Raw genomic sequence first — 26,170 nt, 5'->3', positions numbered from 1 at the left:
AAACTCACCGAGTGGTCAGTGGTGTTTGTTGATGTTCTGACATAAAAATCGTTGCAAACTTTTTTTTTTTTTTCATCCGTGTTTTCGCTACTCATCTTGATTGTGGAACTAAAGTTTGTAAACTTCCACTTGATCATTCGTTTGACCCTGAGGCATTATACACTCCAGCCCACTTGATGGCGATAATGCTCCTTTACATGGGTGTCACCAACCGGCAGGAAACCATTGCAGTGTAATGGGACACAGAGAAGAAGCAGAAGCAAATCCATTGTGCAGTTGTTTAAACTTATTACAAAACACTTTCGTTCGTTCTCGTTCTTCCTCCAGGAGAGCACACAGCACTGTCGAGGTGACACTTTAGCTGATCTAAAAGACTACAATGACTACAACCTTGTCGTAAAAAAAACCTTTACTTTTCCGGTGGCAGATTACTACCAACAGACCATGAGGCTTCTATAGAAAACCAATGGGGTAGACAAAATGTCAAATAAATCATCACAGAAACCACAGCTTGCTACGATTTTTATGTCAGAACATCAACGAACACCACTGACCACTCCTGACCACTCATGAGTTTCATGGCTTTGAAAACGAATGTTTAAGGTGGCTTTAGGACAGATTCACACATGGCCATATGCAGCAGTGTAAAGCCAGGCAGGGGAGAGCTGAATTCTCTGAAAATGCGCAGTCGTCACTAGGGATGGGTCACGATTTTCGAATTTCGAATAGTCGTTTTATTTTTGAAAAATCGATTTTTTAATGCAACTATTACTATTCGCCGTCTTATTTCCCCCCTTTATTTGACATGCAATTCAGCTCCTAACCGCACAAGGGCAGTATAGGATTGCTACAGCAGTGTGAAATGGGCTACCAGCTAGTTTGATGCTCTTCTACAAACAGGAGAAACATGCAGAGACTACTACAGTCATCAAAAAGTTCCGTGTGGAACAACTTCGACAAAATAAATGAAAATGAGGTGCAGTGCAAACTCTGTGAGGCAAAGCTTGCGTATCACAAGTCTACAACAAGAATGCACAGTCATTTGAGAGCGAGGCACGCAGGAGGCGGCGAGGGACCGTAACGCCAGGGCCACACCGCCCGCGGAAGCGCTGCAAATAGCCTCAAAGTGCCGAGAAGCGAGGCCAGTTTCCTTTCGGCACCCATGTTATCCGATTGTGTCATCCACACCAGCGGCGCGCAGCTCCGTGGCTGGCTCGCGCCCTGCAATGATCGTTTCGGTGTCTGGTCTGTTTTCTGCGCGAGCAGCGAGCAGCGAGCCGTGAGCGAATGTGTCAAGCCGGGTGACGGAGACAACAGCTAGGAGCAGAACCGCTTGTTGACTGGTGTGGAGAAATGCCCAATGTGAACGGATGCGCTCTGGCTCTGGCAAGAATGTCGGTGCGCCGCGCTTCGCAGCACTTCCGCGGGCGGTGTGGCCCTGCCGTAATGATGGATGGATCTCTGTGTGCGTGGCTCCGGGGGGCGATTGTTCGAAAAATTGTCGAATAGTTGCCATGATTTTTCGAATAGCGTTTTTGCTTGTGCTGGCCATCCCTAGTTGTCACTATTTTGGTCTTAGCCACTCTATTCCATCATAAACAACCCAGAAATCGGGCTCAACGTGCAAAATACCGGACTTCTCCTTTAACAGGGAACCCACACTCCAATTCAATAAAGGAACTTCAGGAAGTTAATGCTCTTACACACAACCCCTGTAAAACCACAATGTCACATTTCTACACTTTGTTTTTTATATGATTTTAACAAACAAGATGCAGCATGTTTATTAGTCAGCTTTAAAGGTGCTGGTGATGACATGCTGAGCCAGGCTAGCTGTTTGCCCCTGTTTACAGTTATTATGCTAAGCTAAGCAAACTCCAGCTGCACAGACATGAGTGGTATCGATCTTCTCATCTGACTCCCACCAAGAAAGCAAACATGGGTATTTCCCAAAATGTCGTACTATATCTTTAAACTAAATGTCAGCCTCACACCCTCTGTCATTTCATAAACTGCCGCATACATACATTTTTGTCAGGAGTCCTCACATTTTCACACACGCACACAGTAAGTCAGTTAAATTGTGCGAGGGTTCATTGCTTAGTGCTTCAGGGTGAGGGGGGAATGGAGTTGAGGCAATAATATTTGAGTCAAAACAGACATGCTCTGACATGTCACCTGCAGTATGAGAAGTGGAGGAATCAACAGGGTGGAGCTTAAGAGGGACAAGGGTCATCGCAAATCACTGAATTAAGAAACTAAGCTCTTAAATACAACAATTAGTGTATAAAATCACCTCATTATCATGGCTTTGCTGCCATAAATCAAATGACTCTCTGCTTCCTGTTCAGAGCCGCCGTGTCAGCCAAGTTAATCACTGTCTAATTTATTTCATGTAAACCAAACCCGTGCACAGTGAATGATACCGGTGTCAAGTGACAGTGAGGGTATGTTTTTCAAAATGCAGCCCTCAACAACAGTATTAGAAATCTAAATAGCCTTGTCCACGTTCTCGATGCTCTTCCAGTGGCACATCCTTGGCAGCGTGCCTAATCTGCACATAATAAACGTGTGAATCAGTTACAGCTATCTGCACTTGGCATCCTTGCACTGACCTCAGTTGTAATGTAAACCCACAGGCAATTAATTAATGGAATCTGTTCCCAATAGATACTGTATACTTGCACAGATATGCTGCACATGAGGACAGATAGCTGCAGTACACACACATCAACATGGACACAAACAACATGCGGGACATACGCTTCAACCTTATTATCATTTTATCTGCTTTCGAGTACAGTGTGTGAAGTATCTTTTAAAGGGAAAATAATAAAATGATCAACATATATATTAGAAGTTTATAGACGTTCTGAACCAGAGAGTGATGTTTCCTCTGCAGACCACTATGAATTACCATTAAGTGGTGAATACTCTGGTCAGGTAGGCATGAGAGCCAGCAGCATGCATTATTTATGGCCATATGTATTATAGAGTGCCAGTGTAATACCCGGAGTAGGAAATTGACCTGAGCCTTACATGCAGGGCCTTTTCAGGATGCAGAAAATACAGTGCTCCAAGTCTAAGCGTGTCAAGGCATCAGGATTTAAGTATTTGCTCCAGGTTCTTTTTGACTTCCTGGTTCATGAGATGGAGCAACTCAATCACTAGAATAAATGTCGGGATTGTGTATTTCTGACTATGTTGCATTTATATTTTTCATGCAACACTGATTAACATGTGGTTAGGTTTAGGTACTAAAACCACTTGGTTAGGGTTAGGAAAACATTATATTTGGGCTTAAAATACCCAGTATGGTTGCTACATTAAGCTGGAAATGTCCTGATGTGTTGTTAAAAAAAACCCCACTCTTGTTGCTACAAACACTGGTGAAAATTTCCCGACCTCTCATAAAAAATGTCCCGACCTCTTGTTAAAAGCATACCAACCTTTGTCGCTACAAACACAGCCGTAAATGTCCTGAACTGTTGTTAAAAATAACCATTTTTGTCGCTACAAACACAGCTGGAAATGTACTGAACTGTTGTTAAAAATACCCAATTTTGTTGCTACAAACACAGCTGGAAATGTCCTGAACTGTTGTTAAAAAATACTCACCGTTGTCACCATAAATATGCCTGGAAATGTCCTGATGTTTCGTTTAAAAAAAAAAAAATAAATAAAAAACGGGGGGTTTCGAAAATTGGTGTGCTGCTTAGAAGCTGTCTCATCTAGGTGTCATGCCATCCACCATCTCCTCCTCCTCCTGATGAGAAACTCAGCTTGTATACAAATAATCTGAACTACACCATTTGTACAAAACGTACAAATGTAACATATCTTTGTTTTGCAGAAACATACAATGCCAGTATTTTATTCTTGTGACTGAGCTGGATCGAGGCTTTTCTCTTCTTTTACCGCTGTTTGTCGATTATGCATGTCAAATCTGCAACTATACCACCCACACAGGTCTGTATAACCTCTTTTTCATTACTGCACAAGTTCCTCCTGAGACTATAGTACAAATTAACAATGAAGATGCTAAATATAGTCCTGCCGATTAAAAAAAAAAAGCCCCTTACTGCTGCAGCCTACCTCTGCCACCCACCCGGCCTCCCCGGGATTTGAGACTCAGCAGGTAGCCGCTGACAGAATGAATAGGTTTATTTGTGAAGCCTCTCAGTCTCAGTCTTCTTTTCTCTTGCTTTCCATCCTCTCTGTCTTTTCTGACAGATTTGGGTTTCGTGCTGATTTGATGCTTTTCTTTTATAAATCCTGTCTCGTCCTGTAAATTTGACTTGAGATGTAAACAGAGTCTGCAGGGATCACAGGATGTTTCATTCAGACTCTTGTAAGAAAACTTAAAAGTTTTCACAAACTTTGGACAAATACTAGTACTAAACTTTGGAATAGGACTGCTACAAGTACACGAGTTGTGTTTTTTGTCTGTTTTATCAGCTTGATTAATGACTTATGTTGTGCCCGAAATTCCATACTGTCAGGCTATTTAACAGTGTGTGAGATCTTTTGTTACATCCAAAATCTCAGTATGAAACCATTAATACAAGAGGTCCATTCTATTTCCAGGGAAATATTATGCAAACACTGAACACAGCACCACACAATGCACCACACACTGCACTGCGGTATATGAGCATGTCCTTAACAGACAGCGACCAACAGCTCTGTAATAAACAACACTTCAATTTAAGTTTAATTTTTTCTCAGTGCATCTGAAAAGATGCATGCTACTGTTTATGTACCCAAACATATGTTGAATGAAGGTACACATATTGAGTATGTAGTGAATAGTGTGCAATTTTGTAAGGACCATAATGCTAGCCATGGTAGCAGCTCTGTGAGACTGTACTCAGCACAATGCTGCTTTGAGCTACATGCTAACACTACCATGGCATAAATGCACACAGTGATGATGCTAACATGCTGATGTTTAGCACTTACATGTTTACTGTGTACAGTATCTAAGTTTAGCTTGTTAGCGTGTTAACATTTCCTATCCATCCATCCATTTTCATCTGTTAATCCGGGGGCAGCAGGCTGAGCAAAGCACCCCAGTCGTCCCTCTCCCCAGCAACGCTTTCCAGCTCCTCCTGGCAGACCCCAAGGCGTTCCCAGGCCAGATGAGATATGCAATACCTCCAGCGTGTTCTGGGTCTGCCCCAAGGCCTCCTACCAGTGGGACGTGCCCGTAACTCCCCAAGCGGGAGGTGCCCAGGAGGCATCCTGATCAGATGCAGGAACCACCTCAAGTGTCCCCTCTCAATGCGAAGGAGCAGCGGATCTACTCCAAACTCCCTCCGGATGTCTGAGCTCCTTACCCTATCTCTAAGGCTGAGCCAAGCCACCTTTCTGAGGAAACTCATTTCGGCCGCTAATATGTGATCTCATTCTTTCGGCCACTACCCAGAGCTCATGACCATATGGTGAGGATTGGGACGTGGACCAGTAAATCAAAAGCTTTGCCTTCCAGGCCCAGCTCCCTCTTCACGACGATAGTCTGGTGCAGCACCCGCAACACTGTAGAAGCTGCACCAAACCACGATCCATCTCACGCACCATTCTTTTTTCCATTTCCGATTAACATGAAGCACAGCTGAGGCTGATGGGAATGTCATTAGCTTTGAGGGGTTTAAGCCAAAGTATTATACAAACTGAAGTTTTGAGCTGCTGGTAGTGCAAGATTAAGGGTCAGAGGATCCTCAAAGCAATCAGGATTCCTTCTCTGGGTACATTGTGCCAAACCTGTGAGCTATTTTACTCTACACCAGAGTGGTGGCACAACAGATCGGCATTGCCATCCCTAGAGCCATGTGGCTAACGTGGCTAAAAACAAAAGATCATGTCTGAGACATCAGGGCGTATGTTGAAATCGATGGTTTGTGTTGACAAGTGCTATCCGTTCCATATTAAACATATTCTCTCCTGTGCGGCTTAATTCTCTTGAGACAGCCAGAGCATCATATGAGGAAGCACTCTAAAGCAACACACAGTATTAATAAGATGAGGCTTATCACTCGCTTGCCATCAATACAAAACTCGCAGGGTTTATTTCAGTCCATCCGCACTCCTCTTTTTACTGCCTGTCAAGGCTATAGTGGTACCTGCATGATGAGTTTAATCAAGAGCTGAAGCAGACTGTTGTCTTTTCCCAGAGCAATCTCAACTGATCTTTATACCGTAATTAGTGGAGGCCAGAGCTCAGCAGACATATGCTCCTCTCATAATGCAGCGCAGAAATAGCCAGCTGTGAACACACTCACAAACACACGCACACCCACACAAACACAAATCAGGTAATAAAGCAGCAACAGGGGAAAACACTTCACTGCACGGACTAATATAATGATGAGTATATGCTCACAGCTGATTACATCATACATATATGACACCTATGAAGATTCTGTTTGCCTTCTGGTGTTCACTCTCCAACCTGCACAGTACATGGGACGCTTTATCTCTGCCTCATCCACTCAGCTTCATAAGTGCTTGTCTGTGTTTGATTAATTAGAGATGTTTCATGTTGACCTTCATTAGTTTCATCACTTAATTAGTCAATAGTTATTTAACCCAACAGGTAAAAGTGTGAAGGACCAGCAGATGTGATTGCAGAGTGATCTAATAGACAAAGTAGATTAACCATGCAGATACATGATGTGCATTTTCTTGGTCTATGTATCCTCTGTTGCTTGTTTTATGAAGGAATTCTTACAAAGCAATGTTGCTCAGGGTGTAGGGGGCAGGCAAGCTACAGGTTTTGTTTGGCAGATAGAATCTTCATAAATGAACACCACTTTTATGATTTTTGAAGCACAAATGTAATCGTTAGAAATAAAAAGCTGGGGCGTCGGTGGCTTAGTGGGTAGAACAGGCACCCCATGTACAAGGCTGTTGCCGCAGCGGCCCGGGCTCGAATCCAGCCTGTGGCCCCTTGCTGCATGCCATCCCCCTCTCCCCCCCCCCTCATGCTTACCTGTCCTGTCCATTAAAGGCAAAATGCCCCAAAAATATCTTTAAAAAAAAAGAAAGAAAAGAAATAAAAGGCTAACATTAGGCTATAAACCAACTACACCACAGCTGCATGCAACGTCAACACCACAACAAGCCTGTAAAGTTGTGTTCAGCGTGATGACATCCTGTAGTGTCATTTAACCACTTGTTAGCAATCGTCTTTTCTAAGACACCGAAAGGCTTCAAAATTCACAAGTGGGTTATTTACTTCTATGTAGTATAACATAACATGAAAATCTCTTGAGCTTGTATTTTCTAAGGACTGTATTTTAGCCATCCAACCAAAAAAACATTCAAAAAAATCTATCGACTTCAACTAACTTACTCATTTCTTGGTTTTAGGACTCATTCCAGCAGCACTCTATACCTTACATTTAATACACTACTAGGAGACTGCATCAAAGTGCACCTCCTAACAAGCGTCTGTCAGGTCAGGGATGGCAACTTGTACAAAGCTACTGGTCGCATGGCAACAAATGGCACCTCACAAGTGTCGCAGGAATTAGGTTCTGTCATTAATGCTCTTGCTGTTAGCTAAAGTTAGCGACTTCAGTGGGCAAGTCGCAACTGCACTTCTCCCGTGTGGCCCTCAATCACTTGCTGGCTCCGAAAATTGGCTCTCAGTCATCAGAACTTTGAGCACCACTGTTATAAAGGATTTCAGAGAGTAAGCGTTAGTGTGTTTTTCTTGCAGCTGTTGGTGTATTTCTGTTCTGTCCAGCCATCAGCTTTAATTCTCCAGGACTCAATACAGAAAAGCTTTCATCAGTGTAGTCTTAGACTCAGGGGTACGACTTGATAATTCATGTTATTGTGGAGAAGAAATTTCAAGAAGAAATGAGCCACTGAGGTATAAAAGTTAGAAAGATGTGACATATTGTGTCATTCAACATAAGTGGGAGCTCATTTGTTCAAGTGGTCACCATATAATTCAGCTCAGAAGCTGTTACAGAGACACAGTGGCGGCTCGCTTCCCCTCAGGGAGGCTGACAGTTTGAGTCAACACAATTACCTGCATTGCAGGTATTCACTTACGTAATGTTTCCCATTTCACAGGAAGCCTGTGAGCAGGACGCTGTCCTGGGAAACAAGTTTTTGATGTTTTTATTGGTTCATTCTCTGTAGAGTTTATCAATAAGAAGAGCTTATGAGAGTATAACTTATTAGGAGGCTTTGATGAAGCATTTTAAAGACGTTTCCTGGTTTTTTGAAACAACTCTGCTCATATCTGCAAATTACAGAAAGACTTTTGTTCTATTGCTGTTTTTTTTTTTGTTTGTTTGTTTTTTTTTTACATCCCCAGTGAACATTTGTCATATTGCCTCTAATTTTGTTTTAAAGAAAACTTTGATATTGGTGTCCTTGTGTTTACTGATTTAATTACTCGCTGCATAGCAATTTGTGTGAGAAATGCGCCATTAAATGACATCGCTTTGATGTCCTGCTGTATTAGCTGCACCCCCTGCAACGCTACAGCAGAAAATCTCTCAGCACTTTCTGTAGAAAGCCATTACTGTTTTCATCCTTTAGCTCCAATTCCCCTGAACCCTCTCCCCTCGCACACACACACCCCTTCTCCACCTTATAGATAGAGTGTTATAGCTACTACAGGAGCCAACAGGGAAGAAGAAAACAGTGAGAAGTCAACCAGGAGAATAAGTCCTTCAGGTTCTATTTCCAAATTATTCTAAAAACAGATAATTAAAGACAAATCCCAGTACTGTACTATGTTTAAACAGCAGTTTTTATAGTCAGATTATGAACAGTGACTTGCTAACATCTTTGTTTCATGGTAGCTGAAGTTGTAAAACCAGCCTGAGCAGACCTCCCGTCCTACCTTCAACTGTCTGTCACGCAGCAGCAGCGTATGTAAATGAGTATGTTATGTAGTTCTTCACAAGGTCAGTAGTGTTGCAAGAAAAACTAGACCTTTTAGGAAATGACAGTGTAAAGAAGGAGTTAAAGCACCTGTTTTAAAAAGGCCACACTGTGATCGTTTGTTAAAGCTATGAATGTCTAGCAGGTATTTCAAGGTGAATGAAACGGGTTGAAGATGTGTTTCATGCTCTTCACTCCCCCACTGTCCAACAAGACAGTATTAATATGCTTTGGTTGTTCACAGGGGTCTTCTATTAAAGATATTGCTTTAACAGGACAGTTACGACAGTGCTGTATGTCTACATACAGTCGTAAAGTTGTAAAACCTTGTATGACCTTGTTATCCAACTATCAGTACTGTACCTGAGAGATTAGAGAGGCAGCAGCATCGCCTCTGGCTTTGTCTTGCACAGAAATAGCCGAGCGGAACCACTGTACCAACTAAAATTACACACATTTGAATTGTCAGGGAGACCGAGGTAGAAAAGTGACAGCCATGCACATCGCAAGTCCTCAGGGCAGAACAGTTGGCTGCTGTCACTTCGGAGATATTTGACACCCCTCTCAATCGTCCCATATTATTTTCATGGTTTTGCTTTCAGATAGACTAAGGTCCACTGAGCAAGTGTTTCACTGTGTTTTATAGGAAATTGTTTTTAAGTTAAATGCTCAGTTCACTCAAATAACAAAACAAATCTCACTTACTCCTCAGAGGCCGTGACACAGATTTAGTTTAGTTTGTCCAGATATGTGTGTCTGTGGCACTCACAGCTTTGGAATGTATACTTAGACAATTCAACAGAAATGTTTCATCATAATGTTCCAGTTATTCTGGATAATCCACAGACCACCATGTCAACAGTTTTCACTGGAACTACTCCGTAAAAAAAAGTGCTGACAGCGAGGTCTGTGGACTATCTGGACTAAGAAGAAGATTCTACTGTTAAAGTTTTTTAGCGAGCTTGGACATTTGGTTGAATAATCAGTTGGTCGTTCAACAGAAAAATAATCAGTAGCTATTCATTGATTTTAAATGTAATAAATTAGTCACTTTATTCAGCAGACATTAGAAAAAACCCAAGTTATAGCTTCAATAATTGTGAATATTTTTCCATTATTCTCTGTTTTGTATCATTGTAAACTGAATATCTTTGGCTTTTGGACTGTTGGTTGGACAAAACATTTGAATATGTTACCTATTTTTGCTGTTTTCTGACATTCAATGGTCTGATCAATTACTATATTAAAAGAGGCAATAACTAGCATAGTAATCAGTAATGAAAGTGTCATTAGCTGCAGCCCTAAAACTATTTGGTGCTTTGAGCAGCACAAACACAATTCCACTCCATTTTTCCATTGGGTTGGTGGAAGAAATCTCAGATGAAGACATCTCAAAACTTGGGTGAATAAAACCAACACAATCTGTACCTTCTTCTGCACCTTATTGGGACGTTTTCAGCCCATTAAATGGCTGTTATCTGTGATTATAAGGCTCCTAGATGTGGGTCTCTAGGGCCTGCTACACCAACTAGTAAGGAAAGTTTTCAGCCCATTCAATGGCTGTTCAGGGTTTGTTTTACTTTCACTGTCCTTAGGTTTAGGGGCCAACATGACCTGGTTAGATGTAGAGAAAGATCATGGTTGAGCTAAAATGTTGGTTTCATATGGGACTCGAACCCTCGTCTCCTGGGTGTAAGTCCTGTGTTTGGCCTGTGTTTGCCCTTTTCGGCAGAAAGTTTCTCATTTTATGGCCTGATAATAGTCTTCTAAACTTAATAGTAGGTGTGGCAGGCCCCTACTTACCCATTTTAATAGCCCCTTTGACACAGCTTGTTCTTGGTGGGAATATTGTGCTGTTATTCTGCCTTGCTGTTCTGTACGAAAGGTACAATCGCAAAATGGGGGGTGAGAGTTGTCTCATCTGTAAGCTGGCAGTGGAGGTAGTAACAGCGCTGGATCAACGTCTGTGTAAATGCGACCATGGACGGGACAGGTGCTACATTTTTGACCCACTGGTGGTAAATTTAAAAAACAACTAGAAGCAGTTAGCAGCTAACTCAAAGAAGAAGAACGGCACCCAAAAATGTCCGCAAAATGGGGAGACAATGAGTTTGAGGAGCTTCTTACCCTCCATGCAGAGGATGAGATCAACTACCATATAATAGAGATGGTAAATGATTTTTATTGCCATATTATGCCATTGTTATTGTTATTAGCACTGCCTGATGAGTATGTTATGCTCTATTGTGTTACACATCACACCCGTCACAATTCTTTTGCTTCCAGAATCCCAGCACACTACCCAAAATTGTTCACTGCGGTGGCACCATGCTGGCATTGTTTGGCTCTGTAGAAAAAAGCAAAGCTGTTGTGATGAAGGGTTTTCGTTGCGGCCCTGTCGTGGGATGTATAAAAATGGCTCATGATGATGATGATAATGCCCATTTAACTGCCTGGATAGTCAGAGGATAGTATGAAAATGTCTGAACAAATATATTTTGTTATTTGGCTTAGCTGACCTTTAAAATCTTTTCATGCTAAATGAGACTGAAGGCGTCCAAGTCAGAAAAAGTTCACAATGTTCTAAAACTAGGAAGCAATGTCTCAGGTTTAGATCAGGCAAACCTAATGAATGAAGCTCCCTGACAGTTCATCGGTTCACTTGCTGTAAAGTTGCCTGATTGGAAAGTGATTGTTTATTGATGAGAGCCAATCCATTTGGATGCACGGAGAATAGTTAGTCTGAAAAGTGCTTTTAAAACAGAATGGGTTTTTGCAGTAAGAGCAATAACTTTAAATTCAACTTCTCATCCAAACTCAATATTCCAACACAGCTCACATTAAGCATCTTTGATCATTCATGTATATAAATAGCTCCACTTTAATCCTGCATACGCTTCATAGGAGACTAGTTCAGGTCTTTGACCACCAATCCACACATTTACAGCCCCCACTTCCCTTTTTCCAAGCAGAGAGGGATGCCTCTGCTTTCTTTCAAGCCTAATCATGAGCCAACAGCCACTAAGCACCCTCCCTGAGTCTGTGTGTGTGTGTGTGTGTGTGTGTGTGTGTGTGTGTGTGTGTGTGTGTGTTTGTGTGTGTGCTGGCTTGTGACAGCTCTGCTATGCGGGGGTAAAAAGGAACTGGGAGTGATGGCCTGGCCCTGACTGGCTTTGATGGACACTCTAATCAGGCTTGGATGAGAAGTTAATAGAAAGGGCTGCTGAATACGAAGAAGAAGAGCGGGCTTCTCTTCTTCTGTGGGAGGACTCTAATAGCTTGACCAAGCTCACTGCACAAGCACTCAGGGGTCATAGCTGAGAGAGCCCAGACAATAACAGCACGTAGACTGCAATGTGCGGTTTATATGGCTCCTGTCAATTGCAATAGCTTTTTAGATCATGTATGTGAAGGTGCGTTATCTATAGGTAGATGGGCTGTGTCTGTCAGTTCCATTGGTGCAGCTTTAACTCAAGTCGGTGTGCAATGAAGCAGCTCCTCTGGGTGTCCCTCTGCACATTTCTTAAATGTGAAATGGCCACAAATTCGGGGAAGATTGGAAGATCTCTGGAAGTTTTTATTTTCCTGAATTTCACCCTCAATTTGAGGCAAGAAACCTGAGAGAGGAAAAAGTGTGTGAGTGTGTATACCTGTGTGTATATGCTTGTGGGTCTGTCTGTTTTATTGGACGAGGGATGATGCTGAAAATTAATGCAAAATTGGATTTTGGAGAATTATGTAACTGATTTATGTGTAAATTAGACACATTTCTCACTAAATCCACTGTAAACACTCACACAATTCTAACACTGTTTTAATTGACTTAAAGTAGACTAATTATGACAAACAATGTGTGATGATATGTGATACTAAGCTAACAAAATACTCATTGATTCTGAGTGAAAAAAGGGAGAGGGCTCATCATCTGTTGGCTCATTTGAGAATGACTGCAAGTAAGAAAATCTCTGTTGTACACAACTGCTGTGCCCGCTAACAGGAGCAGATCACCCTCCACATCACAGAGAGAGCAGCTGATAATTTAAACAGCCTGTTTAAAGTTGAAGATTAAGCTGAACACTACAAAGCACCGAAAAAACGCACACTTCTGTCCAGTGGCATCAAACGCAGCAGCTGGGCTCCCCACGACAAATATAGGAGAGCCTGTAGGTAAACAGATGAATAAGCGGATTTAAGCTGCAAGAAGGCCGTGAACGATTGCTCTCTCAGGGAAACAAACTCTTTCTGTCACATGCAGCACAGAGCTGCCCGCTGTGTTTCCATAGTCCTGAGTCGACAGAGACCGATGGACTGTCCCTTCCTCTCTTATCGGAGCTGCTGCAGCCCCACGAGGTCTGGCTGCAGGCCTGCAGAGACCTTCCCTCTTTTTCTCTCTGAGTCACACACATACACACGCGCACACAAACACACATGCACACTTAGCTGCATGCACACTTGCTCTTGAATTTTGCATAATTTTACATGGAGTCTTGTAGGGATCTGCATACAATTAAGGATACTTTACTTTTTTTTTTGTTTGTTTTCTTTTTTAACTTGTTATATTTTTCAGCCATGTAAGCAGCCTGCCTCTGGGGATGTCTTTCTTTTGATCCATCGGTTACACCACATTGGTCCAGACTGAAATATCTCAATAACTACTGGATAGATTGCCATGAAATCTTGTGCAGACATTCATAGTCCCCAGAGGTGAAGCCTATTGATTGTGAGGATCTCTGGACTTTCCTCTAGTTCTATTATTAGGTCAGTATTTGTAATTCAGAGTGAAATATCACAACAAAAGTTGGATGAATTAGACAATGTACAGGCAGCACGGTGATGCAGTGGTTAGCATTGTTGCCACACAGCAAGAGGGTTCCTGGTTTGGACTCGGGGTAGGGAAACCCTTCTGTGTGGAGTTTGCATGTTCTCCCTGTGTCTACATGGGTTTTCTCTCTACTCAGACTTCCTCCCACAGTCCAAAGACCTGCAAGCTAAGTTAATTGGTGGCTCTAATTGGTGGCTCTTTCTGTGAATGTAATTGTGAATGGTTGTCTGTCTCTATGTGTCATCCCTGTGATAGTCTGTCGACCTGTCCGGGGTGTACCTTGCCTCTCGCCCAGTGTCAGCTTGAATAGGCTCAAGCCCTTCCACGCCCCCAAAAGGATAAGCCGTTACAGAAAATGAATAAATTAGTGAATTAATACCCTCTGGACAAGTATTACATTTAATAAACTACAACTGCTAAATATTAAAAACAAATACTGGACCTCAAGTTTTATCCAATTGTTAGCTGTTCTTCAAAGCTCCAGTGTGAAGGATTTAGTGGCATCTAGAAGTGAGGATGTACTGAAACGTGAATGGCCCTGCCTAGAGTCAGTGTTTGATTTGTCTGTTCTGGGCTACTATACTGTAGAACAACATGGTACACTCCGTAGAAGAGATCCTGCTCCTTATGTAGATATAAACTGCTCATTCTAAGATAACAAAAAGACAAAGGTTCTTAATTTCATGTGATTCTAACTTAGTTATGAATATTATATACCATTTCTGCCAATATAGATGACCCCAAATCTTAAACACTGGACCTCTATAATAACAGAGAATCACAGTACAGCATCCAGCGATGCTAGCTTGACTGTAGACCCTTGTTATATGTCTGTTTTTTAAATTAATTGATTAGTTGGTTTGTCTCTAAAATGCCGAATGCAGTGGAAAATGCTAATCACAAGTTTCCAGATCTTTGATGCCTCGTTTTGTCCGAAAAACAATCCCAGCTTAAAGATACTGCATTTACATACATGAAGATAAGCAAATCTACATATTTGACAAGCTGATGAATCACTTCGATTATTGGTAATCATTAAAATAGTTCATTTTCTACCTATCCACTAATTGATTAATTAACCGATCTTTCATGCATAATCCAAGCAGCTACTTTTCTTTCCTGTGCTCGTCCATCTTGTATGGTTTCTAGGTATCATAAAGGTTTTTACTGTTGAATTACAAATGTATCATTGAGTTTTCACAGTGTAGGTGAATGTTTTGGCTGCTTGTGTCATTTATCTCTGTTCTCATGAAAGGTATCCATTTTTCTGCACCAAACCTTCTGCCCTGATGTGTGCAGTATAAATCATTATGACATACAGTTCCTCTGTTGCTTTACATCCCTTGCTGGACTCAAATTCAAACTATGAAAACCCTCTTCTAATCTATTTGATCTTCTCTGTGCTGTTGCTCACCAAAACGTGTCCACTAGCTCCTGTCCATTAGTTTCTTTGTGTCCTCTCCTTAGTTTCCTGCTCCTGTTTGTTTGCCTGGTTTCCCCCGAGGGTTGGGAGGCATTTCGCAGTGGATGGAAAACAGAGCAGTGAGGAGCATGGCTGAAGCGTGTGACGCTGATATTTTATTAAGTCTTATCAGACTGCTGTCTATCACTTACCCACAACCCTCGCAGTCATGAGTCTGTCACTCACCATTTATCTGAATGCCTTAAACCCCCGTGGCCACAGCTGAGGGGGAGCTGTGAGTCTTGAGGGGGTTTGATGTGTTGATTTGAGCGTACATTTTATGATGTGCTGCATAATCACACCCCCTCTCTATAATTCTAGGTGTTTAATATGACTTCATTTCCTGCTCCTACTCTTCCTCGGTCTTTCTTTTGCTTCTCTCTTCTAATTTCATATTCTCAATCCTGCACCGTCAGGTTCCTCATTCCTCCTCTGCATACTCTAAATTCTCAAACTCTACCTCCTTCTCTTTCTCCCTCAGTATTGTTGCGTGAGGAGGTGGCCCAGCTTCAGGAGGAGGTCCACCTGCTGAGGCAAATGAAGGACATGTTGAGCAAGGACCTAGAGGAGACCCAGGGAGGCTGCTCCGCCAATGTGCTCTCAGCCACTGAGCTCCGTGTGCAGCTGGGTGACAAGGAGCAGGAACTGGACCGTGCCAAGGAGGCCTTACAAGGTCAGGAGCCGACACAGGCATCTCACCTAATCCACCAGAGTCCCTTCTTTCCAATAGAATATACAGCAAATACAGCTGTCCAAGCTTTGGGTTGGACGGTTCACCCTTTTTGAGTTGCAGCAAGCCAGAGTGTGTCGTAACTGCATGAAATCTACTTTGCCTCGCCAAAGAAAATAACAAAATAGCCGTGATATATTTTCATGTCATGCTAGACATTTCCCACATAGGACCACAAGACACCACTATACATTAATCATCAAAACAAGACTTCCTTTAAAACCAGAAGGAAAAGACATGAGTTCACATTATATGTACTACTATATACTGCAAATCACACATGTTTATGTGCAGACTTTCAAATAAATTCTATGCTGAGTAGGAAAAGAAAGAAAATAATTGCTACAAGCCTTAAGTTTGTCCTGGTGAAAGATTTTATTCCTTATCTTCCAGGTTTTTTCCCAAGTAACTGGCTAAGTAAAGTGTTTTATATTAAATTCTATACATTCTCACAGTTGCTTACCCTTGATATCAACGATGCCATACATTTAGATGCAAATATACAATATAATACAGAACAACAGAACTGTATTTATCCTGAAGGACATTCTTGTACCAGAGAATGCTTCAAATTACAGTAACATTAGAACAGTAACCACAATTTTAACGATTCACAACCAGTAACAACAAGACAATCAGTGGGTTCCCCGGGCCCGGGTCACTCACTGGGCCCGGTTTTATCACAATAGAGCATTAAATATCTGGCAAAATGTACAAGTATACAAGATAGTAGTGTTTTCTAGGAGCAAAAGGAAAGCCCAGAGCCTAATAGAGTAACAATAGGAGTATGGTACGAACAAGAGTTACTAAAAATGGACTAAAATGGTGGAAATATGTCCATTATATTCCCCCTTATGTCCCACTCCTCCTTCAGGCAAACTTTCTCCTTGTTTTTCTGCATTCTGGGAGTATTGACTGTTTTGAAATATCTAATTTGAACCAACATAAGTTGATTTAGTTCATTAGAATGTTCTTTGATTTATGCACTACAAACAAAACTTAATCATTCAATGGGTATTAACAGAATTATAATAAATGTAATACTAACATATTTCTGTTATGCAAATCAAACATATGCTGCAGTTGATTTTCTCAATGCATGTGAACAGCCAACTCAGTTTTTGTGCACTATCCATGTTTAAAAACTGTATTTTGGTTTTATCTTATTCAAGAAAATATCGCTTGGCTCCCAGAGGAAAAGCACAATAGAAAACAAAAGCTCATTTTCAGATGGCTGCAAACCCGCTTTTCTTCTTCCAGACTGACATAACTTCCAGTTTCAACACTGAGCAGAAAAATATCAGTGGCTTATATGAGCACATAATAGATATTTGCTTCAAAAATAGCTTAAATAAAACATAACCCTCTGTATTCCATCATCCTAATTGTGCGCAGTCCATAGGACATTAGCCTTCTGGGCTTTACTCTCAGTGCCAGTCAGAAGATGATACTGCTGGGATATGTCTTTCAAATTAATTTCAGGGTTCATTTCTCTCCTAATTTTGTCGCGTATGTGCCAAAGTTATGAAATGTGTGCACACAAATTGCAACAGTCTGCAATCCAGAGAGGATTCTGATGTTTATTGTTTAAATCTTATTGTTTTTCTGAGGGTAGACCAAAGATACTGTTTATGTGCATGTGTTTCGACATCGTTCAGAAATGGGTGTCGCCCCTGGTGAACAGCCAAGTAGACTCTGGGATCACCTCATTTTAATTAACATCCATCAATCATGTGATAGAAGCTTCACTCTGAAATATTAATGTGGTATCGATGTAGACTGGAATGCAACGCTGATTGTGTATTATTGGATTGTTTTCATTTCTTGTTTTAAAACTACTCTGACCGTAACGCAGCCCAGCAGTTCCCAGCAGATCTTTGGAAGGAGGGTGAAAAAAAGTCACTCCTGCATTAAGGATAACTGCTTGTAACAACAACAAGAGGGAAACCCGTAAAAAACATTCCTGGATTTAGTTTAGTCTAACACTATTGCTGTGGATGATTCTCTCCCCTGCTCTGAGTTGCAGGTGGTGAACGCAAGCTCATAAACTGTATTGTGTAACTGCTGCAAAACAGGTTTGAATGTTGAGTGTATGAGTGTAAAATATGAAGCAGCTGAACGTTGTCAGGAGGAACGCCTCCTCAATGACACGTGTGTGCAGTTATGAAAAGTACAGGTTCCACTCTTGCCTCTCCGTTGAGCACAAACTCTCAAGAGAGCATTGTTGTTATTTTTGCTTGCAAGGAGCCCCACCAGTTGCATCATGGCTGTTGAGTTTTCTCTGCAAGCGAATCAAGCTGAAAGAAATCAGATCCAATTGGTTTTCTCCAGGATGAGCCAACACAGTCTCCACACGCCAGCCGAAACAGTTCAATGTATGAATGAATAAGTGCTACTGTGCCACTTATCTTTAAGGATGATTACATCATTTGCTCAACAAGAAAAAAAAAACAAACACCAGCTGCTGCCCCTCATTAACAAAAGGCACAGTGTCACCCAGTGGCTCCCAGCTGCAATTGCAAGGCTTTATGTCTGATTCAGAGGAAGCCAAATCTCACTGGCATATATTTGTTTTACTCACTTTGACAGTAGAAGTGGCTGTTAAAATGCTCCTTGGTTTACACATGTATGTGCTGTTCAGTGGGTGAACATGTTTGTTTGTTTGTTGTAGCTATGAAAGCTGACCGTAAGCGTCTAAAAGTGGAGAAGGCAGACTTGGTGAGTCAGATGCAGCAGCTGTACGCAACACTGGAGAGCAGAGAAGAGCAGCTGCGGGAATTCATACGCAACTACGATCAACACCGAAAGGTAACACTGACCCAGCACATTTGTCAATATTAACTTATTGTAGATGCATCTTTATGGATGTATATGTATATGAGCAACTGTAAGATATGACTTAGTGTGGTGACACTTTACTTAACCCTTAACAATTTACTTCAATATAACTCCTCCTGTGGTCACCCATAAGTGGAGGCTGCTGTGTAAATAGATGATGAATGCAGGGGCGCCACCAAGGGGTGGCCAGGGGAGGCAGGGGAGGCCACAGCCACCGACATACAATCACCAGCCCCCCCTAACGATGTATATACTACATCAGCTGACTTCCTCCTTTGCTCCTGTCACATTAGGGAACACATCATGCAACACATATGTCATGATCTTAGACTCCTGGCTTACAAATACAAGGGTTATATCAAGCGGCAACCTCCAGAGTAGAAAAATGAATCCAACACTAAAAGTGCTAAAAACTGCTGTTCCTCGAATGCTCACTTGAGGCTGGCTCCAAGAGCATGTCCCCATAGTCCCTCATGTTAAAATGGTCAACTTTACAGCAGAAATAAACATGTTTACAGCCTGGCACAAAAAAACAGTTTTGGTCTCTTTAGCTAACTGCCCCGTTCATGACAACTGTACAGGAGGTGAACTTTTTCTATAACTCACCTGTTTGCATTTAATTAAGGCTAAGTTGCACGTAATTAATGGCAGGCTGCATTGCAGATAGCGTCCTCGGCTTCTCAGTCAGATCTACCCCTCACTCCTCCACACCGCCAGCCTCTCTCCCAGATATGGTAACTTCTGGCTCCAAAAAACTAAAATGGCAACAGCCGAAATGCCAAACTTGAGGCTTCGAAACCAGGCCCGCAGGAAGTGCACCTGGCTTTGAAACCAACTTTTGTGGTGGTCAAACAGTAGAATTACAACTTCTGAGTTTGTCACGTGATGCCATTGGACAAAATTTTGAGTGCCACAGCCCCTACAAAATGATTTGTTCCACTATCAGGATTTAATTCATTCAGTCCAATAACATTTGGAAGATCTAGAGCCACAAGAGTAAATTATTTTATCCCATTAAAGTTTGCAGAACACTTTGCGGGCTCAGCTGGCGGAAGTCTCTAGTGTGCTTGCTCTACGGGCCCAGTGACGCAAAAGCAGCGCAAATCATCTGGGTAATTTCATACCGTGAAAATAGAGCTTTTTTGGCTTCATGCACCACTGAGCAACTTTCATAGGAATGAACAGGGTCCCTCCTTCAGTGCTGTATTCAGGTCTCCTAATACATTCATGCTCAAAAGGGGAGTCCACAAACCAATGGGTGATGTAACGGTAGCATCCATAAATATGCAAATTACAGTGCACTACTTTTCATTGGTCTAAGTTCCAACAGCGAATAGAAGCTGCCCAATTTAAGGGACACCTATCATAAATGTATTTATTCATTTGTTCATGTGATGTGGAAAAAAGGACGTCGGCCAATGTATAATTGAGTTTTTTTTAAGCCGTGAAATATTGACATTGGTATGCCATCATCAAAAAACATAGTCTCATAGTGTCATCATGAATCCACACTTTTAAAGAATCCAAGCTTTGAAAAAGGTTATAACACAGAACGTAGCTCTGATACGCTTCTTGACTCAAATGTCGAGCTCCATTGATCGTTCAAAGTGAGCTTGGCGAGGATTAACCATGTCTGTGTGTGTGTGTGTGTGTGTGTGTGTGTGTGCGTGTGCGTGTGCGTGTGTGTTCTTCAGGAGAGTGAGGATGCAGTGAAAGCCCTGGCAAAGGAGAAGGACATGCTGGAGAGGGAGAAGTGGGATCTGAGGAGGCAGACCAAAGAAGCCACAGAACAGGCCAACTTGCTGCGTTCTCAGATGGACATGAAGGAGAACAGGGTCAAAGAACTGGAGGCCGAGCTCACCATGGTGAGTCACCCCGCACACAAACAGTCACAACCCTGCTGAACTAATAACTAGAGCACAGTAGTGTCACCTTAGCATCATTATCTTGTGTTTATGGCACAAATGCAAACAGGGTGTGGGTTTGCAATCCCATCGCTGTATTCATATCAGTTCAAACACACGCAGTAAGCTGCTCCGCTATACATCCTCATCCCTTCCCTCTCTCAAGGCATTAATTCTTCACTCCGGGCTGAGGAAGATATTTGTGCCTTTTTTTTTCTGTGTTGCTGTGTCGGTGCCTCGGAGGTACAGTTGTCAGTCTGTGTGTCATTAATCTCTCTCCTCCCTCAGCGAGTCACAACCACCCACAGATCCTCGCATCAAGCTGCATCACAGATCAGATTTGTTGGTACATCAGTGCCAGAGCTGCATCGCTGTCAAGAAACCAAGCCACAAAATAAAATCTTCTCTTCTCTGTTATAAAATCTTATTGTTTCCAACTGTTTCCTAAAACACTAAAAGTCTTCTCAGAGGCTTCCACTAATGAACTCCCGTAGAAAAGAATCAACTATGTAGAGTTGTGACACAGAAATGTTTGCGAGTCACTTGCAGTCCATTCAGAATGGACCTGCGACCCACTTTTGGACCGCGACCCACCAGTTGGGAAGCACTGCTCTATTTACAGATGCCAGACGGTAAATGTGGGGTTGACTCAAATTAAACTACACTGCAAATAATGAACCATGTGCAACCGCGTGTTTTTTTTTAATAGTTTTTGGACAACAATGGAGCTCTGTGGCACAGAGAAACAAGACGTATCAGGCTTTGGCTGCACAAACAGGACTTACAAGGATCAAATCATTGTTTGTTTGGGTCTTTTCATGAGATTTGTTGACAATAAGAAAACATAGAACGCTGCCAGTTTATCCTTTAGCTATCGAGATCCCATATTTAGTTGTGTAGTGTGACTGTTGTGTACAAGTGTGTGTAGGTCCGCACGTTTCCATGCATGCATGCATACAGTGCTTATGTGAGTTTATGTAAGACAAGACGTGTTTATTTATACAGCACATTTCAAGTGTTTTACATAATGCTTAGGAGAAATGAAGACATACAGAGCTAGAAGGGCAATTGCAGAGTGCAGACCTCCGCCAAGATCAAATGCCATATTGTGCGATGTTGAAGAAAGTGTAGAATAATTGATGTATCCGCCCTGTGATTTTGATCCACTTCAAGATTTAATGGGTTCTTCCCTGGCCCATGCTACATCACTTCCACTAGCTTTCATGAAAATGAGGCCAGTAGTGTTTCCTTCATCCTGCTGACAGACAAACAAACAAGTCACAAAATATGAAAAACACAAATTAAAAGCATAGAAATTCATTTTGAATCAATTTAAACCACATGTGTATCTGTGACAGTGTGTTTGTTTCATTTTTAGTTCATGCTCAATTTCTGTTTCTTGTCTGTTTCCCAGGCGAAGCAGTCTCTGGCCACTTTGACAAAAGATGTACCGAAGCGGCACTCACTGGCCATGCCCACAGAGCCCGTGGTGAACGGCAGTCAGGAGTGGGTGATGCAGGCTGACCTGCCGCTCACTGCCGCCATCCGTCAGAGCCAACAGACCCTCTACCATGGACACACCACGGACAGACAGGGTAAGCCCTCCCATCTGCTCTGCCTCTCGGTCTCTGTGCTGCGTGGTGTTGCTCTTACTGACTAAACATACTAACAGAGGGTTTCCTAAAGGTTTCTCATACTAACTGGGTCATCGTGTGTGAATATATGTGTGTGTACGTATGCGCGGCACATCCAGCTGTGGTCAGGATCAGCCCCTGCCACTCTCGCCAGCCCTCTGTCATCTCCGACGCCTCAGCAGCAGATGGAGACCGCTCGTCCACGCCCAGCGACATCAACTCACCTCGTCACCGGACCCACTCCCTCTGCAATGTAAGAGCTGCCTGGCCCCCTTGACCAAGTAATCACACCTCCACACTTTTCTATAAGTACCTCCCTCCTCTTTGTCTTCTCCTGTTTGTGTCTGTTCCTCTGTTCTGTCGGCCTGATGGGTGTCAGCCTGCCTGCTTGGTGGTGGTGATGGTGGTGATGTTATTTTGTACAAAACTCACGTTAAAGCAATAGTTTGACATTTTGGGAAATACTTTTATTTGCTGTCTTACTGAGGAAAACGCAGTCAGGTAGCTTACCATACAGAAGCTTACATAAGTGAGAAAAACTGAAGGGTACAACCAAGTTTTTGGTGTTGTTCTTCGCCGGGCACAGTGACTTCCTGGAGTCTTGTTGTCACTGTGAGATCGCTAGGCAACCAGCTGCTGCTCCAAGAAGTTACTGTGCCAGGACAGGAAGTAGAATATAACCCTGTAAAGTCACAAAACGTTTCTTTGACACTTTGCCTTTGGTACATATCAAATAAACAAGATATAACATGTAATTCAGTGATGTTAAGATACACATTTTTTCTGTTTCCATTGTGAAAAGTTGTGAACGATACCAATAAAACCATCCCCATTTTTCATCACCCCTCTGTTGGGGTAAATAGCATACTGATCCTGTACTAAAAGGTGGAGCTAGGGGCTAGGTACACTTTTGTAGGAGTTATTTTGGTTCTAAAGGTACTGTACCAAAGGTTTTTGGTGGAAACGGGTCCTAAGTATTATGAATGGATTATGAAATAACTCCTACAAAAGTGTACCGAGCCCCTAGCTCCATCTTTTAGTACAGGATCAGTGTGCTAGGTACGCCAACAGAGGGGTGATGAAAAATGGGGATGGTTTTATTCTCAATTATGGGATCAATAAAGGTGTATCTTATCTGAATGGGCCTGCCAAGTACCGTTCTAGGGCCCCCAGGATCTAAATCAGATTTTTTTTTGCTCATTTCTGACTCCAATCAGTACTTTTTATCTCATACTAGTGCTAACAGCTCTAATCCTATTGAACCTGGTCATTGTAATTGTGATTTGGGCCGCTTGCATATGCGGTCCTCAGTCAGATACAGGTCTGAACAGTCAGAATTCATGTAACTTTTACATCACTCTAGACGGGTTACACAATGTGCGAATAACCTGCCCACTGTTGCCAGCCGATACAACCCTACTCCGACTCCTACACGCTTTCTCAAGAAGATGGCTCGCCTGGATGAGTGTCTTTCCATTAGCATCTTGTGGAGAGGCACTGACAGATGCAGTTAAAAGTAGCCCTTGACATCCTGAAATTTTTGATGAAAGCTGCTTCCGTGAAACTATTCACATCTTGATCCCAGCAATTCCAACTCCAACACCACATACACACACACCTCTGTAAAGAGGCAGCAGGCATTGCTTCACAAAAAGCCATAATTAAAAATCTTTCTCTTCATCTGCTCACAAATTCCCTGGCTTCCACTGCACATCAGCTTATAATGAAACCGTAAACGTCGACTTCAGTGGCCTTCATGTTTACTTCTGTACAGCCGCGTGTGCATGTGACATCATAGCTATTGTTCTTTTGCACATGTGGGTCAGTTTAGCATCGTGACTGACCCACACTGATAGTTGCTTCATATTTACATAAGACTATCAATCTTCTTCTCGTCTAACTCTTTTTAAGAAAGTGAGTAAGCGTATTTCCCAAACTGTCAAACTATTGCTTTAATAGCTAATTGCTTTGCTCAGCTCTATGAGAGGACAAACCCAAGCTTCCTTTCTGTCTCCTCTGCCCTGTTCAGTCCATGGAGGACCTGGAGGACCAGAAGCGTAAGAAGAAGAAGGAGAAGATGACTCTGGGATCCCTGTCCCGGGTGTTCGCACGAGGCAAGCAGCGCAAGTCACTGGACCCTGGCCTGTTTGATGGTACAGCCACACCTGATTATTACATAGAGGAGGATGCCGACTGGTGATGCTGAGTGTGTGAGGGTGTGTGTGCGCGCGTGTGTGTGTGTTAAATTTGTGTGGATATCCACCTGGCTTTAACTGTGTGTAAAGAATGTTTTGTGTGTGGGTTTGTCTGGAGGGGGGGAGGGGGTAAATTTTAAAGAGAAAAGCCTAAAAGAGACTGCTATCCCCATAAATGTACAGTATATTACCCTTAAATTGTATGTTTGTAAATTAGATATATATTTATAGATGTACATGTATGCATATGTATATATGTTTACATGCATATAAATATATACATGGGGTTATTATTATGTGTAGACATGTTTATGCTGTATTATCTTCCAAATGTCTTAATGTTTTATGTTTTTTTTTATAACTGGAGACTTGAAGGACTGCTGTTCATATGTAAATAGGAGTTATTGTGAAACTAGTGTTTTTACTGTAAATGTCATTTGGCTTTTGTTACTTTACAGTTGCTTTTATCATGCTTTGCAACATTGACGTCTAAGTTTCTTCTTATTCCCAGTCTTACTCGGCCCATTTCTTATTATGAAAGAGGAGATATTACCTGATTGGCTTAAAAAGAAATTGATCTCTTGGAGTTTAATTGGCCAAAAATAGTGATTTGTTTGAGAGGTATGGCCATTATGGTTATTTTATAAATGCTGCCACACAGTATTTTAACACATCACAATGTGGGCAGCAGGGAGTTTTTTCATGATGGCCTCCTTATCCATTTTATGCTTTAAAAAAAACACATTATCAGTTACTGTAATTAACGACTGGCCAACAAGGTTTTTAGAGTCAGTCTTCCTTATAATGTAATTGCACAGACCTGAATACACAAACAAAAGATTAACAGTGATGCATATTCAGGCACGCCTCTCGTCTGCTGTCGTAACCATGTGCGAGTGCCAAAGGTTAAACACTCATCCCTAGGAAATCTGCGTATCATTCTGTCACTGTTAGCACTAGCCTCGTAACATTGTTTCTGTCTGACTCATTTCTGACTGAGCGCTACCTAACACGTGCCAGTATGAGACGAAGGAATGTGCATTTAACACCTGCATGCTCCCTCTGTGTTGCTTTGATTAGATGTCCATTCATTGCCAATCAAATTAATAATCTCCACAGTTCCTGTGTTGCTCCTGTGTTACCTTTTCCCTTTTACCAAGTTATCTTTCCTTGCATTATGAATGCATGGTCCCTTTTATTTTTTAATTTTTTGCTGTCTTTTGTTTTGTGTAGAATCCCTCCTCATTTCTTGCAAATGTGGCTCTAATAATTCTATGTTAAATGCTTTGTAATTTAGGAGACGTTGCATAAAAGAGTAAATCTATTGAAGTATTTTATTTAAAAAGGAAAAAAAATGACAAAGAAGAGTTAACTTCAAATATTTATCTGCTGCAGCTGTCGCAGCCAGATGTTGAGGAGGTTTTAGCATTTTCAAAAATGAATTATAATTGAAATGAAATCTTATTTTAAAAATAAAACTAGTAACTGAATACATCCTATGTGGCAGTTTTCTGTTCCATGAGTAATCTCGTTCTTGTGTCCCAGTCTAACGTGTCTCTCCCTCTCCTCCTGCCATTTCTAATGGCAACTCTCTCCTGCCAGTGAGTAACTCCTCATCTGTGATTACCAGCTGTCTGTTTCTGCACTCTGGGGATTATTCATATCACTCAGGTCCATT

General features: G+C 42.0%; 1 protein-coding gene across 5 annotated transcripts in view; it reads left to right on the top strand.

Moving 5' to 3' along the window:
- The window catches only part of kaznb (kazrin, periplakin interacting protein b), a 167,046-nt gene that overhangs the window by 133,593 nt on the left and 7,283 nt on the right, over positions 1 to 26,170 (top strand). For 2 of the 5 annotated variants that reach the window (XM_033627014.2, XM_033627010.2), the window contains 6 exons: positions 15,673 to 15,864; positions 18,593 to 18,729; positions 20,454 to 20,624; positions 22,078 to 22,258; positions 22,417 to 22,550; positions 24,327 to 24,450. In XM_033627014.2, coding sequence (XP_033482905.1) covers positions 15,673 to 15,864; positions 18,593 to 18,729; positions 20,454 to 20,624; positions 22,078 to 22,258; positions 22,417 to 22,550; positions 24,327 to 24,450 — 939 coding nt within the window. Of the gene's footprint in view, positions 1 to 15,672; positions 15,865 to 18,592; positions 18,730 to 20,453; positions 20,625 to 22,077; positions 22,259 to 22,416; positions 22,551 to 24,326; positions 25,983 to 26,170 lie in introns of those variants that run through there. The other 3 variants (XM_033627015.2, XR_013491800.1, XM_033627016.2) reach the window with 3 other exon arrangements.

This window comes from Epinephelus lanceolatus, chromosome 1 (assembly GCF_041903045.1).
Source record: "Epinephelus lanceolatus isolate andai-2023 chromosome 1, ASM4190304v1, whole genome shotgun sequence".
Taxonomy (NCBI): domain Eukaryota; kingdom Metazoa; phylum Chordata; class Actinopteri; order Perciformes; family Serranidae; genus Epinephelus; species Epinephelus lanceolatus.
The sequence above is the reverse complement of the archived record's forward strand: the minus strand, read 5'-3'. Positions and strand labels throughout refer to the sequence as shown.